At 37.3% G+C, this 15,533-nt stretch overlaps 1 protein-coding gene across 1 annotated transcript in view; it reads left to right on the top strand.

Moving 5' to 3' along the window:
- The window catches only part of Jmy (junction mediating and regulatory protein, p53 cofactor), a 64,161-nt gene that overhangs the window by 20,178 nt on the left and 28,450 nt on the right, over positions 1-15,533 (top strand). The window contains exons 2-3 of the mRNA XM_021208455.1: positions 5,387-5,560; positions 13,365-13,515. Coding sequence (XP_021064114.1) covers positions 5,387-5,560; positions 13,365-13,515 — 325 coding nt within the window. The remainder of the gene's footprint in view (positions 1-5,386; positions 5,561-13,364; positions 13,516-15,533) is intronic.

Raw genomic sequence — 15,533 nt, 5'->3', positions numbered from 1 at the left:
TTTAAAAAAAAAAAAGATTGTTGTTAGAGGTTTTTGTTTGTTTGGGTTTATTGTTGTTTATTTGTTTGACTGAGTAGCCCAAGCTAGCCTGGAACTCACTCTGTAGCCAAGGATGCCCTTGAATTACATCTTAGAACATAATGCCTTCCAAGTGCTAGGATTGTGGTAGGTAATATTATACCAAGGCTAAGATCTGTGTGTGTGGAAATAATTCCTTGCTGATTCTTTGAAACCTGGGATATTTGAAAGGAACAGCTTGCTTCCTTTTGTGCATAGAATCCCTTATGGCCTTCCTGGTGCATGAATCTGCAAGTTCATTTGCAAGTGGGGAACCTCTTTCACAGGGTGTTCACATCGCAACTTTAAATTTTCGGAGTTTGATTAATATATTTCTCCCGTAGACTTCAAGCAAGTTCATTGACAGAAGAAACGGCATCCATATGTCACGTAAGGGGCATTTTTGTCCCTTACATTCTGAGAAGTCTGTTGCAATGTAGCGTGGTTGAAATGTTTGTTGGACAAAGCAATAAGGTATTCTGAGTATGCTATGAATAGTCAACACTAGTCTTTTTCTTTTTCCTTTTTGTTGGAGACTTGAGTCTTATTTTTCATTCTATTGTATTCACATCTTCCAATTGTATATAACAATTCTGAGTCCTCTTGCAGCAAGATTACCAGAACTCTTCTTCAACTGTTTTTGTAGCTATAGCACTTTAGAATAATTTCATACTGCCTGTATAGATCTCCCCCCCCCCCCCAAAAAAAAAAAACAACCCTTTTTTAATGTGTTTCTGCTGTCCAGAACCTGATGTAGATCAGGACCAGTAAAGGATAAATCCTCTTTAACTTCTGATGTTAGTATTTATGTCTTCTCTTTGTTAACCTTTCATTAACTCTTGTTAGCAGTTTTATTGTTTTCATAGAATCACCTTTCATGTAGTGCTTTCTATTTTATTGATATCATTAGTTTTAGAACTACCTTTTAAATTTTAGACAAGGTCTCTCTCATTCTAGCTGGCCTGGAACTCTGAAGAGAAGGTTGTCAACAGACTCTGCCTCTGTTACTGTGCCTGGCAGTTTGACTTTTAAATGTTTAGGTAGGGATTATGCTTGTGTGTGTGTGTGTGTGTGTGTGTGTGTGTGTGTGTGTGTGTGTGTGTTGGGGTAGAAGAGAGGTTCTCTCAGCAATTCCCTGTGGTTGCATGCCCTACCCACTGAGCAATTTCATGACCCCTCTTCTTTGTTTTCATTTCTTCTACTTACTGTAGGTTTAATTTGATCTTTTTCTCTCTGTATGTGTGTGTTTAAAAGATTTAAGTACACTGTTGCTGTCTTCAGACACACCAGAAGAGGGCATCAGATCCCACTACAGATGGTTGTGAGCCAGTGAGTGGTTCCTGGGAATTCAACTCATGACTCCTCTGGAAGAGCCGTTGGTGCTCTTAACTGCTGAGCCATCTCCAGCCCTTCTTTTTTTATTTTTATATAATTTAAAGTATTTATTTCCAGTATTATACATTTCCCCCCTTAAGTATTGCTTTTCTGTATGTCTAAAAGTTTGATGTGGTATTTTCACCTACTGTTTTTTTTTTTTTAAAGGTTTTAATTTCAATTATGAGAATTCATTTATGTCAATGTGTAAGTATGTATATGTGAGTACACATGCCTAAGGAGATCAGAAGTTGGCTACCTCCCAAGCTGGAATTCTGGGCGATTGTGCCGTCAGAATGGGTACTGGGAAATGAATTTGGGTTCTCTGCAGAGTAATGTGCTGAGCCACTTCTCTAAACGTCCCCAGCATGGATTTTTTTAAAGACTTTTTCTTTGACTCATGCCTTATTTAGAGTTAACTTGATTAATTTCTAAGTATTTACGAAATCTGGTAGTCCTTCTGCTAATGATTTCTAATTTAATTTTATTAGAGTTTGAGAGCATATTTGATAAGCTTTCTAATCTTAAATTTGTCATGTTTATGTGACACAGTTGTCTGCCTTGGTGGATGTGTGAGCTTGGGAATAAGGAATGTGTTCTGCTGCAGTTACCACAAGTGATAGATAGATAGATAGATAGATAGATAGATAGATAGATAGATAGATAGATAGATGGTGGTTATATCCAGTTGATAGATGTAATGTTGGTTCATGGTTTCTTATTGAGGGGTCCTGGGTCTCCTCTTTAACAGTAGATTCCATGTTTTTCTCCTGCAGGCTCCATTTGTCTTGAATTTTGGTGCTCCATTTGCACATGCACACATATTAAGGATATTTTTTCATTGTTTAATATTGTTTTGTATTTGATAACTTTCTTTGCACTGAAGTCTACTCTGTCAGGCAATTTAGCTAATCCTATTTTCTTTTCTACAATTAAGTATATAGTATTAATTATAGTCATGTAGAATTTGTTTTGTTAATTTTACATCTATCTTTTACTGAATCTGGCTAGCAGGATGTCTTCTCTTACCTTTTGTCTTTTAGTGTGTCTTGTGACTTTGTATTAAGAGCCTGGGCATAATCTGGAAACGATGATGTTAATAGGTGTTTAGTCTGCAGTTTTATGTTTAGCTGACTAGAATAGTTGTTCTCAACCTGTGAGTTGTGACCCCTTTGTGGTTGAATGATCTTTTCACAGGGGTCACATATCACATATCCTGCATATCAGATATTTATAATTTATAACAATAGCAAAATTACAGTTATGAAATAGCAACTAAAATAGTTTTATGGTTGGGGGGTCTCCTCAAAAGGAGGAATTGTATTAAAGGATCCCAGCATTAGGAAGGTTGAGAGCCACTGGGTTTAGGATTAAGACTGTTATTCAAAGTATCAGGTTAAACTTTTGTCTGATAGTCTTATGTTGTCTTTGACTGTCCCTGGAGACCTTGTTGAGATGTAGTATCCTTTTGTCAGTTGGTTCTTCCTTGTTGTCATAGGAGACTCTATTAGTATGGTGGCAAGGTACTAGAAGAAGTGTAGGGAAGTGTTCTATGTGACACTGGGGTGTCAGTCTTATAGGCTGTGCCTTTGGGTTTTCATCTTGACAAGTACTTCTCAGTGTTTAACTTTATCCCCCCTCATCCTGTGACAGAAGGCAGGGGAGGTTATGAGTTGGATCTGTTTCTCTCTTATAGATAAGGTTCTGGTAAACCCCAGTAGTTTAGGCTCTGGTAAAATAGTTATTATTAAAGGAAGGCCTTGTTAAGAACAGAATGTCACAGAAAGCGATCCAGAATGGCTACTTAATCTTCTAGAATCAGAAGGAATTTTTTGGAATTTTTGACATGAGAACTGTAGTTTTGAATATGCTGGGTTTAGGGAGTGGCACTATTAGGAAGTGTGACCTTGTTGGAGAATGTGTGTCATTGTGGGGGTGGACAATGAGATCCTCCTAACCACATTAGAGCCAGTCTCTTAGGGGCCTTCAGATAAAGATGTAGAACTCTGTTACTCCTGTACAATGTCTGCCTAGACATCTTGATGATAATGGACTGAACCTCTGAACCTGTAAGCCAGCCCAAATAAATGTTGTCCTTGTAAGAGTTGCCTTGGTCATAGTTTCTATTCACAGTAAAACCCTAAGACAAGAATCATTCCTATCCAGAAAGTAAAATGCAAAAAAGTTAGGCTAGGGCCTTGTTCTTCTCTGTGGCACTAGGTCATTGAACCCGGCCGAGACTTGGGATATGTCAAGACAAGCATCCCACCATTGAACTACATTCCTGGTCCAGAGTGTCTAGTACCATGACTCTCAAATTTGTCTACAGTGAGATGGCAACATTTCACCAATTCAGTTTAGGTTTTCCCATCCTGTTCTTGGTTCCCAGAAAATGAGTTTGCTTGCCCTTCAGCCCTCCTTGCCCCCTCCCTCCTTCCTCTTTCCCTCCTTTCTTTTTCCATATTTATTTATTTATTTTTTGTTTCTGAGAGAAGAGGTGCCCAGGCTGGTCTTGAAATTCTAGGCCCAAGCAGTGAGTGACCCTGCTTGTCTCTGGAGCAGGTGAGGATGTGTGTGCTTCAACACAGCAATCCAGTTCTCCTCACACCGACTTCTTCTGTTCTTGGTTTCTTCTTCAGAAAGTTATAGCTCTCGGTACTTGCCCATCAGACAAAATGTTAAGGGTAGCAGCCTGTCTCATGACTATTAATTTTCCCCTTGTTTAATAGTGAAAAGTATGTAGTATAATTTTCATATATAATGAGAATACAGCCAATTACAATGTTTTAATTTAGCATGTCGAGTTTGAACCATTGTCATGCATACAATAAATAATCAGTTTAAAATATTGTCTACATTTCTTGTGGTTCTTTTGGTATATCTCTAAGCATGTTCTTTATTTTTTAGATTTTAAAAAGTTACTTGTTCAGCCATCATGTGGGTGCTGTGAATCAAACCTGGGCCCTTTAGAAGTACAAACGTGATGAGCCATATCTTTAGTCTCTTACAGTTTTTTGAATTTTCAAGTTCTTATAATTTCATTGTGGTAAAAGAAACAAAAAACAAAAAGCAATACTCAATATACTAGTTCTGTTCAGTTTTTTTTTTTTTTTTTGGTTTTTCGAGACAGGGTTTCTCTGTATAGCTCTGGCTGTCCTGGAACTCACTTGGTAGACCAGGCTGGCCTCGAACTCAGAAATCCGCCTGCCTCTGCCTCCTGAGTGCTGGGATTAAAGGCCTGCGCCACCAGGCCCGGCTCCTGTTCAGTTTTTAAGAGTTTTTTTTTGATAGGTCTGTCTTCATGCTTGGGAAGTGGTAATGGGTTTTTTCGTGTGTGTGTGTGTGTGTGTGTGTGTGTGTGTGTGTGTCTGTGTGTCTGTGTGTGTCTGTGTGTGTGTGTGTCACATACTGATACTGGTAGGTAGTTTTTGAGATAGGATCTTATATAGCTGAGGTTGCTTTCCCATTCACTATATGGATGAGGATGTCACTAAATTTCTCTATAGCTTCTACCGACTACCTGAGGATGACACTACCCCCAGCGGGCTGGGCCCTCATGCATCAAATAGTAATCAAGAAAACGCCCCATAGAAATGCTCATAGGCTAGCCCGATGGAGGAGGCAGTCTTCAGCTGAGATTTCTTCTTCCCAGATGTGTATAGGCTTGTGTCAACAACCAACCAGCACAATGATAAGAGTATTCTTTGGCTTTGTTTCATTATATGATTGAAGAACATTTACTAGATGTCAGTTTAAAGGCAGGCAGATAGTATCCCTTTCTCTCTAATGAATCACGTTGTGGTCTGTACAGTGAGACACTTGAAGTATAGAAAGGAGTGATGACATACAAATTGTGTGTTTAATTCCTTCTTGATTCTGGCTCAAAAGCAAGTACAGTATTTATTATGAGTTACTGTATTCAGTTTTCTTAGTATTGAAACTTTCTTGTTCACAGCTCTTGGACAAGCACAAGACTATAGAAAGCATGGTAGAGCTTTTGGACTTGTATCAGATGGAGGACGAAGCCTACAGCAGCCTTGCAGAGGCTACAACTGAACTCTACCAGTATTTACTTCAGCCATTCCGAGACATGCGAGAACTTGCCATGCTGCGAAGACAGCAGATCAAGGTATTTTGCTTTTTTTTTTTTTTTAATCCTAAACTGTAACCACTCTGCTTAGTATTTCTGAGGCTTGCTAGCCACACATTTTAATTACAAAAGTTTTTTTTTTTTTTTTTTTTTTTTTAAATAATGCAAACAGATTCTTGGCCTTTCCTTTTCAAAGTCCTTGTTGGGATACTCAGTTGCCATAGTCTTAAACTTTTGAAAAATACTGAATTCTCAGTTATTTATAAATATGTACTTTCGGGCTGGTGAGATGGCTCAGCAGGTAAGAGCACCCGACTGCTCTTCCAAAGGTACAGAGTTCAAATCCCAGCAACCACATGGTGGCTCACAACCATCCGTAACAAGATCTGACTCCCTCTTCTGGAGTGTCTGAAGACAGCTACAGTGTACTTACATATAATAAATAAATAAATCTTTAAAAAAAAATGCACTTTCATTAAAAGGTTGTCAGAAACCTAAGACTGGATATTAGAATTTACTTAAGTTGTAGAAATGAACTGTAGAAATTTTGAGACTCTAACCTGAAAGGCAGAAAAGAACTAGATGTCATGGTTGTCCCACCAGTTTGGACTGTTGCAGTGTTGCACCTTTGCAATTCAGCATTGATTACTTAAGATTCTATTAATTAACACAGTGAGTATTGAGTATCCGCTTGAAAAAAGCTGTAGACTGTATGAGTGAGCTACTGTCACTAGTCACACCATTTTTCTTAGGAAGCAGTGTGAGGAGGAACATTTATTTACATTAGTAACTTTCTTTAAGGTAAAAACGATATTTCACTTTATTTGCTTTTCTAAGGTATTACCTCTCACACCGTCAACCTCTACTGTTTTATTCTTAGTGATTCTTAAGAATGCTTATTGTATACAGGCGTATTTCCTAGTAATTTACTGCATCCAGTTCTTGAGTTCATAGTGTGTCAGATGACTATGGAAAGTGGAACTATTACACTAATTACTCACTGGGATCATTTATGTCTTTGTAGCTTGAAATAGTCACCAGTGTAGTTGGTGTCATTCCAACGAATGTTTTAAAATTATATTTTTACTAATTACTGTTAAGTTAGAAAATATACACATTTTAAAAAAAGGAATTAATAATTGTTTGGCAAAGTATTTGTTATAAGGACAACTAAAACCAGTTGCTTATTAGGATTACATAGTATCCTGTAGATATGATATATTTCACTGAAGATCATTGTCTTAGGGTTTGCTGTGATAAAGTACCATGGCCAAAAGCAACCTGGGCAGGAGAAGGCCTTTTCAGCTTACAATTCCTCATCATAGTCTGTCACTGAAGTTACAGCAGAACTCAACCTGGGCAGGAATCTGGAGGAAGGACTTGATGCAGAGGCCATAGAGAGGTTCTGTTTACTGACTTGTTCCCCATGGCTTGCTCAGCCTGCTTTCTTATAGAACCCAGGACCACTAGCCTAAGGGGCAGCACTGTTTACAGTGAGCCGGGTCCCCCCACCCCCAACCTATCATCAGTCAAGAGGCCTACCCTCAGGATACTCTAGTAAGGGGCATTTTCTCAGTTGAGCTTCCTTCTTCTAAAATGACTCTGGCTTTGTATGAAGTTGGCATCAGACTAGTCAGCACGACAATTGAGAATTGGTCCTTAAATAGAAGGTTATAGTCAGGCTAGCTATAGCAATGACATTTCAAAAGTTTTAACTTGTTTTTTTTTACAGTGGTTAAATTAAACCTAGGATTTATATTTTTAGACAGCTCCTTTAACACTATAATTCCTGGAACTTATTTTATCTTAATTTATAAAGATAAATTAGTGCCTAAAATAGAGGTAGAACCATGTTTCACTCTGACCCATTGGTACGATGTGCATTACATGTAGGGATAATTATCAGTTTACAAGTCTTGAAGTAGGAAAAGTAGCAATATGTATATTTAACTACTGTGTTCTTACGGATGCTGAAATTTATTCTACTTTTATGTTTTTGTATGTATAGGTAACAGATTTGTATTGAGTTGATAGCATTATAAATGCATTTCTAGTCTACAGTGGTTTTGGTTTAGTTCATAGTACTGCTGTTAGCATGTCTCCAAAAGGATTGCCTTGTGTGAGCACTACTAAACTTTGGGCAGGCTTATTGATGTCTCTGGGAGGACTGACTCTGCTCTGCATCCTTTACAAGACATCAGGGGTGAAACTGAAGCTTAGCTTGTGGAATATTTATGACATTAAGCATTTCTTAAAGTAGCGTCTAAAATAACTCTTGAATAACTCTTGAAGCTTCTCACTGAAGTTGTTAGAAAAAAATAGTGGTAGAGTGTATGCTCAGCATTACAGAATAAACAAGTTTCAAAAAGATAGATTAAATTAAAAAGGAAAAAGATTGAGAATAAGAAAGGAAACAGGTAAAACTTAGGCAAAAATCTGTGAAACCAAACTTTAGTTACATGAAAAACATATTTCAGTGTAGGTTAGAAACTTAGTCTAAATTTCTTTTTAAGTCAGCAAACATAGATTGTGTGTCTTTTTGGGGGGGGGGGGCAGGGTCTCTGTTTATGTAGTCCTGTCTGCCCTATGTAGAGCTGACCCATCGTCTCACTTCTTTTCCTCAGTGTTAGTCTGGAGGGCTCCCCAGAAATAAACCAATACAGCAGTCAAATAATACACTGGAAAATGTTAAGTAAAACATAGTATTCTTAGAAAGGCCGTGTTAAAAATTCAAAGGAATCTTAAAGGTGTTATTAAAAGAATGTAAGTTTAATGGAATTTTGGTGTATAATCAGTATGAAAGCTTTGAGTTGTAGCTTTGGGTGTCTAACTGGAACTAGAACATATTAATAGATTGGAAGATGTAATAATGTTTGCAGTATGTTAGTATGTTGGTCTGTTTCTGATACTGAAACAAAATGTCCAAGGCAGGGTCTTTTCAGTGCCAAGGAAAGTTAGTAGTCTTAAACCTGGTGCCAGCTCTGGGGAGCGCATCAGAAAGACCGCTTTAGCTGGATGCAGCATTAGAGGTGCGGTCAGTCAGGCCCTACGCTGAAGGAAGGGTCTTATTAGGCACACCCTCTTCAAGGGCTTTACCAAACCTCCATTACCCACCACCCTGAGACAAGTTTGTAACAGATGGACCTTTGGGGTTAGGGAGACATGGTTAAACTATGGTAGTGAGGTCTCAATTGGTATAGTGAATAAAATCACTTTTTAAAGTGCCTTTAAAATTTATTTTTATTAAGTTAATACTTAATAAAACTATTTGTCATGTGTTTTATATTCTACACACTGTAGAAGGGCAAAATTGAACTAGTTAACTTACATAATTTGCCAAATTTTGGTGAGAACACTTAGGAGCTGCTGTTATCTTTTTTTTAAAGAGTATTATATATTGTTAAGTATATTTTCCTATGTTATATTGATCTCTTGAACTTAGTCTTAAACTAAAAGAAATTTTGTGTCCTTTAACCAAAATCTTCCCTATGCCCCAAGTCCCTCCCTTCTACAGGAGTTAGTACATTCTACTCCTTAGTACGAGCGGAGTGACATTTTTATATGTGTCTTTGTGCATGTCTGGTTAGTACCATTCTACTCCTTAGTACAGGCTGAGTGGCATTTTTATATGTGTCTTTGTGCATGTCTGTGCTGGCTCTGTCCATTCGTCATGTGGATGAACACGCACTTTCATCCCGTCTCTTCACTATTGTGAATAATGCTGAGTTAATATTGGACACACATATCTCAGCATACTGATGGCAAGTCCTTTGTGCATGCATCTAGATGTAGCTTGGCAGACTATGTGGTCTGTTTCTACTTGTCCGAGGAGCTACCATAATAGTTAACACCAATGTGGTCCCACAGCAGTGTACAAAATCTCTTTCTTTACTTCCTTTCCAGTATTTGTAACCTTTTGTCTTTGTGAATATCCAATTAAATAGATGATACCTCATTGAGGGTTTGATTTACATTCCCTGGTGATTAATGATATAGAACAATTTTCACATGCCAACTAGCCATATGTCCTGTTTCCTTAGGTTCTTTGCCAGGTTGTTGTTGTTGTTGTTGTTTTTAATTGGCATCTCCTATTTGTATACTAATCTTTTATGAGCTATACGGCAGGGAATCAAATCCAGGGTCTTTTGATGTTACTCATATACTTTGTTTCTGGCCTGCATCCTCAGCCTTCTCACCGAGCAGTCTGGCCTTGAACTTTGGATCTGCCTGGTTGGCATCCTGAGTAGCTAGGATTACAGGTGCATGCTGGTATTCATTTATCTATGTCAGTCTTGGCTGGTGTGTTAAGAAGCTCTGATTGGGCTGGCGAGACGGGTTGATGATTAAGAATACTTACTACTTTTCCAGAGGATCTTAATTTTGGTTCTCAGCACCCATAGTGGGTGGCTTATAACCAACCATCTGTAACTCCAACTCCAAAGGATCTAATGCCCTCTTCTGATCTCCACTGTCACTTTAGCACACACACATAACACACACACACACACAGAAAACACATACATATAAATAAACATAAGGCTTTTTAAAAAAGTTCTTGATAATTGCTTATCGTTGAACAAACATTCCCATTGCTTAAAAAGTTACATTGTACTTACAGTATCAATAAGTATATTCACAAACTGTGTTGGCATTTGCTTCACTGAAGTTAAGTTCTCCTAATATCTTAATGCACAAAGATACCATAATAACTTGTTACAAAATGCAGTATCCTAGCAATGAAGTACTTAAGGAGTTTCATTCCAGAGAATTTGTATTTATAAATTTGTTCTACTCTGCTGGCTACCAAAACTGACACACACCTTTTTCCATGTTAAAACAGGCTCTGTTTTCTCTCTAGCCTTGAAATTCCAAACAGAGTTGTCATTGTTTTTAGCACATAACCCAGCTGAACAGGGCTGCTGTAACATCTTCAAGTTTCCCAAGTTAGGAAAAGATGTTAAGAGAGGATTGTTGCTTAGTGCCTTGAGTACAATGAAATACAATAAAATGATTAGCCAAGCTTTCTAGCAATTGGCTGCAGCATCATAGCTGCTAAGTTCAAACGTCTACAGAGCAGCAGAGGAAACGTGGTGCATGAAGCATGTTTATATTGTTTGTGAAGGTGGAGATGGACACATAACTAATCCAACAGTACTTCAGATGATGGAGGTATTGTTTTGCTTTTAACCTCCTCCCACAAAAGCCTTAGTACAAAATTTCCCCTCCTTTTGTCTGTTTCTCAGAGGTACAACGTGTATTCGTGTAGATGGAAATAATTTGTCTTAATGTTCTGAGCTAGGAGCTTTGAGTTTGTATATTCTAGGTTGCGTTTATTAAATTCTATTCCATTGTAAAATCTATTGTGGTTTGACCAGAAAATTAAGCTAGAAAATCAACAGTGAGCTTTTCAATAGAAAGATTTGTTAACTTGGTATAGCAGAGTAGAGCAGGTACTTAAGGCAAGAGAGTAAGCTACCTCAAAGGAAGCAGCTATAAAAAGAGCCCCCACAAAGGGAAGGGGCTGGATTTACTGAGTTAAACACAGAGAAGGTTCCATGGAGCTTCATGCATAGAAAAAGGATGTTGCTTTCTTGTATTGGCCTTGATGGCCCACTTAGATCCAGCCCTCTAAGGATAGGGCATTTAGTATGCTGGTATTGGCATGTCTTAGTGGAGAAGATAAAGTTGCAGCATGAGACTGGGGTCGAAAAAGCTGGAGACTTGATTTTGTCATTGAGGAAGCAACTGTTAGTTTTGGTGTATAGAAGCAAGTCTGGGACCATGCCTCACTGCAGTAAAGCAGTCAAAGGTACACAGATAGAAGAAAGAAGGACATCTCCAACCTTCCCGTTGACAGGTCTGAAAGCATTCGCAGCTCCAAAACTAGCACTAGAAAGTAGGAGGAGGAGTTGAGGGAGGCTGAGGCAGAAAGGCCTCTGTCTGTACCTGGGATTTCAGGCATGCCACACCATGATCATTTAAATGTATTGTTGATTCAATAAGGTATTTGCAAAAGATTTTGTTGTTAGTAAATAATGGAACTATGTCTCTTAACTTTGTGAAAAAAAATCTGTTTGACCCACCATGCCCAGTAGAAAGTACAGTTTTTGGGTTTGTTTGTTTGTTTTTAGGTGCTAGGGATTGAACCCAGGGTCTTGCAGATATAGGCAGGGGTGCTACCACTGACTTATATCCCTGGCCCTTGGAAAATGCAGTTATTGAACAGGGAGAAAATGTCTCATAGAAAATTTGTCACCCAAAGATGACATCAGTAGTATATTTTATATACTTTTATTTCTTTGGTAATCTATTGTATAATTGAAATTTATTTTATCTATGGTTTTGATCTGTATCCACCTACTGTTATTTTTAGATTAAGAGAAACTCCATAAACATTCATATTGAAAAGACTTGAGTTTTATGACTGGTTATACACAGCTTCCTCATTACATGTCTGGTATTCATTCCCCTCTTTAGATGAGCTTATTTACCCTTATGGTTTTATAAATGCTTTCTTTTTGTTACTGATGCCCAGATTTATATCTCTGGCCCTGACCTTTACAAAATTAATTCCAACACATATAAAACCAAATCCTAGGTCTTTAATTTTTAAAGTTCCATTCTCCCTCAAAGTAAGGGTGTTAAATTTCTGTTGGTTAAGGTGTGAATTCTATTTCTTGCATTGCTTAGAGAATATGGCTTGCTTTATTTTTACTTTTGGAATTCATTATTAGTTTTTAGTGATTTGAAACCTGATGCTTTTTTATTATTATGTTAAAATGTGCCACAGATGAGTTACACTTATCTGCTTTCCATTGTTTTCTAGTTTTTCTTTGTTGCTTACTTATTTAAATGTGCAAGGGTGTTTTGCCTGCATATTTATCTGTATACCATGTGTGTGCTTAGCACCTACAGAAACCAGAAGAGGGTGTCAGATCCCCTGAGACTGGAGGTACAGATAGTTGTGAATTACATGGTATTGGGAATTGAATTTGGGTCTTCTAGAAGAGCATCCAGTTCTCTTAACTGTTGAGTCATCTCTCTAGCCCCACTCCCCTTTTTTGAGACAAGGTTTCTCTATGAAGCTGTAGCTATCCTGAAACTTACCCTGTAGACCAGACTGGTCTCTGCCTCCTGACTGCTGGGATTAAAGTATATGAGTACACTCCAACTCCTGGTTTTTAATCCTTAACAGTGTTATTAACATTCCTTCACCTTGTGCTTCATCCTTCCAAGGACTGGGGTACCAGACATGGGCTACTATACTCTGCTTAAATGTATCTGTTTAAATCAATCTTTTGTGTATGATAAAGCAGGATTATGTATATGGATATATGGTTCATTTGTTTTCAGCTTTGTTGTTTGTGACTTTTGTAATACATAGGTAGTTTATTTTTATCTAAAAAGAATAGAGTGCTTATTTGGGATATGCCAGACTTTAGTTTCCTTAAAAAAAAAAAAAAACAATTACAAAAACAAAAAACAAAGGGAACAGTAAATTAAAAGAGAATAACTATTGTAAGTGAGGAAATAAATTACCCATTGTCTTAAGGCTCAGAAGTGACCAAATGCTGTGTTACTTATTTAGCGGGGTGGGGATGGAGGGTGGGTAGGAAGGGAGGATTGAAGAAGGTAGAAAGGAAAGAATGGAGGGTAGATTCATTCCCATGTCAGAAGTCTTCAGTGCTGTGGATAGTCAAGTTTAAACTCACTTACTTCTCTTCTAGAGCAGGATGCAAGTAGTGTTCTTTATTTTAGCACTAAGCCTGACTAGTACCTGGCACATGACACCCATAAAATATTTGCGGAATGAGTAAAAGATTTTTCCCTTTTGTCTCTGAAGATTTCCATGGAGAATGATTATTTGGGCCCTCGAAGAATTGAGAGTCTACAGAAAGAAGATGCTGACTGGCAGCGGAAAGCTCACATGGCTGTTTTGTCTATTCAGGATCTCACTGTCAAATATTTTGAAATAACAGCAAAAGCTCAGAAAGGTAAGCTTTAATTAAGACTCAGGCATTTTCGAAGATGAGTAGTTAAGTTTTTTTAATGATTAGAACAAGGCGTATGTGTATGTTATACCCATCTAGAACAAGCTAGAGAGAGCTGGTGTGGGGTAGCCACTGAGAAGACTGCTTGGACATAGATCTCAGGGTGTATTACCCAGCTGGTGATTGCACTAGGTGTTTGAAATCTGAGCCTTTTTTAGGATGAACTTTTAAGCAGAAAACTATGTTCTGGGTTCATATACTTCAGTTAACAATTTTAGTTAGCCAGAAGCGGAACTATAGAAGCAAAAAGCAAGGTCAGTACATTTAGAGACTTTCCCAGAATTATGGATTTTGATGGATTAGGTCTTTGTTTTCATTTGTCAGGTGGTACTGTGTGCTGAGTTTTACGGCCTGGATGGTAGTCAGTTTTGGTAAGGTCTGGGCTTACTAAGGTCTGAAGCCCCGTTAAACCTACAGAAACAGACATAGTAAGGTCTTTTAATCTTGGATAAAGCCAATGGATGGAGAAACACGATTGAAACAATTTCCCATATGTGTGCAAGCAAGTGTATTTTTTACAGAACTAAACCTCACAGATTTGACTTTAAAATGTATCTTAGTTAAAATAAGACTGTCCCCCTGTGGCACACTCTTCTTTATTGACCTTACGGTTGCTTTGCTATTTGAATACAATTTTAAAAGATGGCCTGGACATTTAAAATGGCAGAAATATTTTTGATATAAAACAGACAGTGGGGATATTTTGTTTGAGACCTTAAAATTAAGGACCAGGAGATGCTACAGCTCCTCTTGTTAGTATATTCGTTGTTGTCACAGTACATGTTTAAAAAGATTCTTCCTCTTGTGGCAGTTTAGACTAATAGTGAATCCAAACTTGAAATGTGTCTTCCTGTGTCTCTTCATTTGCAGCCTGTTGTCTTTCCCTAACAGGATTTTGCTTTGTATTTATTGAAGTGCAAAGAAAACTTGATATGAGAAAGAAATAAAGGATTCTATTCTACAAAAATTTACAAGAGGTGTTTTACTGACCCAACATAGTACTCAAAACTGCAAACATGTTATTAACCTCTATTCACATGTTGGTTCCAACATTTATGGTAGACCTTTGGTTTCTTTAATATTTCTTCCAACCTGTTATTGCCTACTTTTAGTAAATGATTATCACAACACACACATACATTATTCTGGATGTATACTGGCATGGCAGTGTATATAGTTTTAAGATCAAAGCTATACATTTAGCTTATTACACAATATGACTACATGGAAAATGCAAGGTATAGTAATGGTGGTTTCATTGGCAAGTTAGGCTGAGCACAGAGTAGGGAAACTGAACACAGTCTAAAATGAGCTTAAGGCATGATATTTAACATGATTTCAGGTATTTGAAATCAAGCATTATTTTCAGAAAAAGCTATTCCCTCAGAGCCACTAAGAACAGCAGTGACTATAGCAGCAAAGCTTAGAGAGACCAAGAAAAGGGAGCAGAACTTTTTTTATTATTATTTTTTTATTTTTTTGAACTTTTAAGTCATTTACTTGACTAGATAGCTACAGTTCAGTTATTACTATACTAAAAGATATACCTGGTTAGCTTCCAAAATTGCTTTTAAATAAAGTACTTGAGTTGTGGCAATAAACAAAACACAAGATGCACTTAAACAACACTGTAGTTTATTAAAAAACAGATAAGAAATTTCAACTCTTATTCTTTGAGTTACAAAAATCAAGGTTTGGCTAAGTTATAAACATGTTTCCCATGTAATTATTTGCATAACTCTAGTAATGCTCAGTGGCATAAGATCAGAACTGGTTCTTAAAAAAAAAAAAAACAGTAAAAACTTAAAAAGCCCCTGTATTTACCTGTAGAATATATTCATTTACATTTACATTCCAGAATTTACTATTATCAGTTATAATTTTAAAGGTCACATCCAAAGGAGAAAGCAACCCATCTATAAACTGGCATTATTTATTTATTTTTTGGCTTGTGAAATGTC

The sequence above is a fragment of the Mus pahari genome, chromosome 11 (assembly GCF_900095145.1).
Source record: "Mus pahari chromosome 11, PAHARI_EIJ_v1.1, whole genome shotgun sequence".
Taxonomy (NCBI): domain Eukaryota; kingdom Metazoa; phylum Chordata; class Mammalia; order Rodentia; family Muridae; genus Mus; species Mus pahari.
This window is presented reverse-complemented; position numbering and strand designations above follow the sequence as displayed.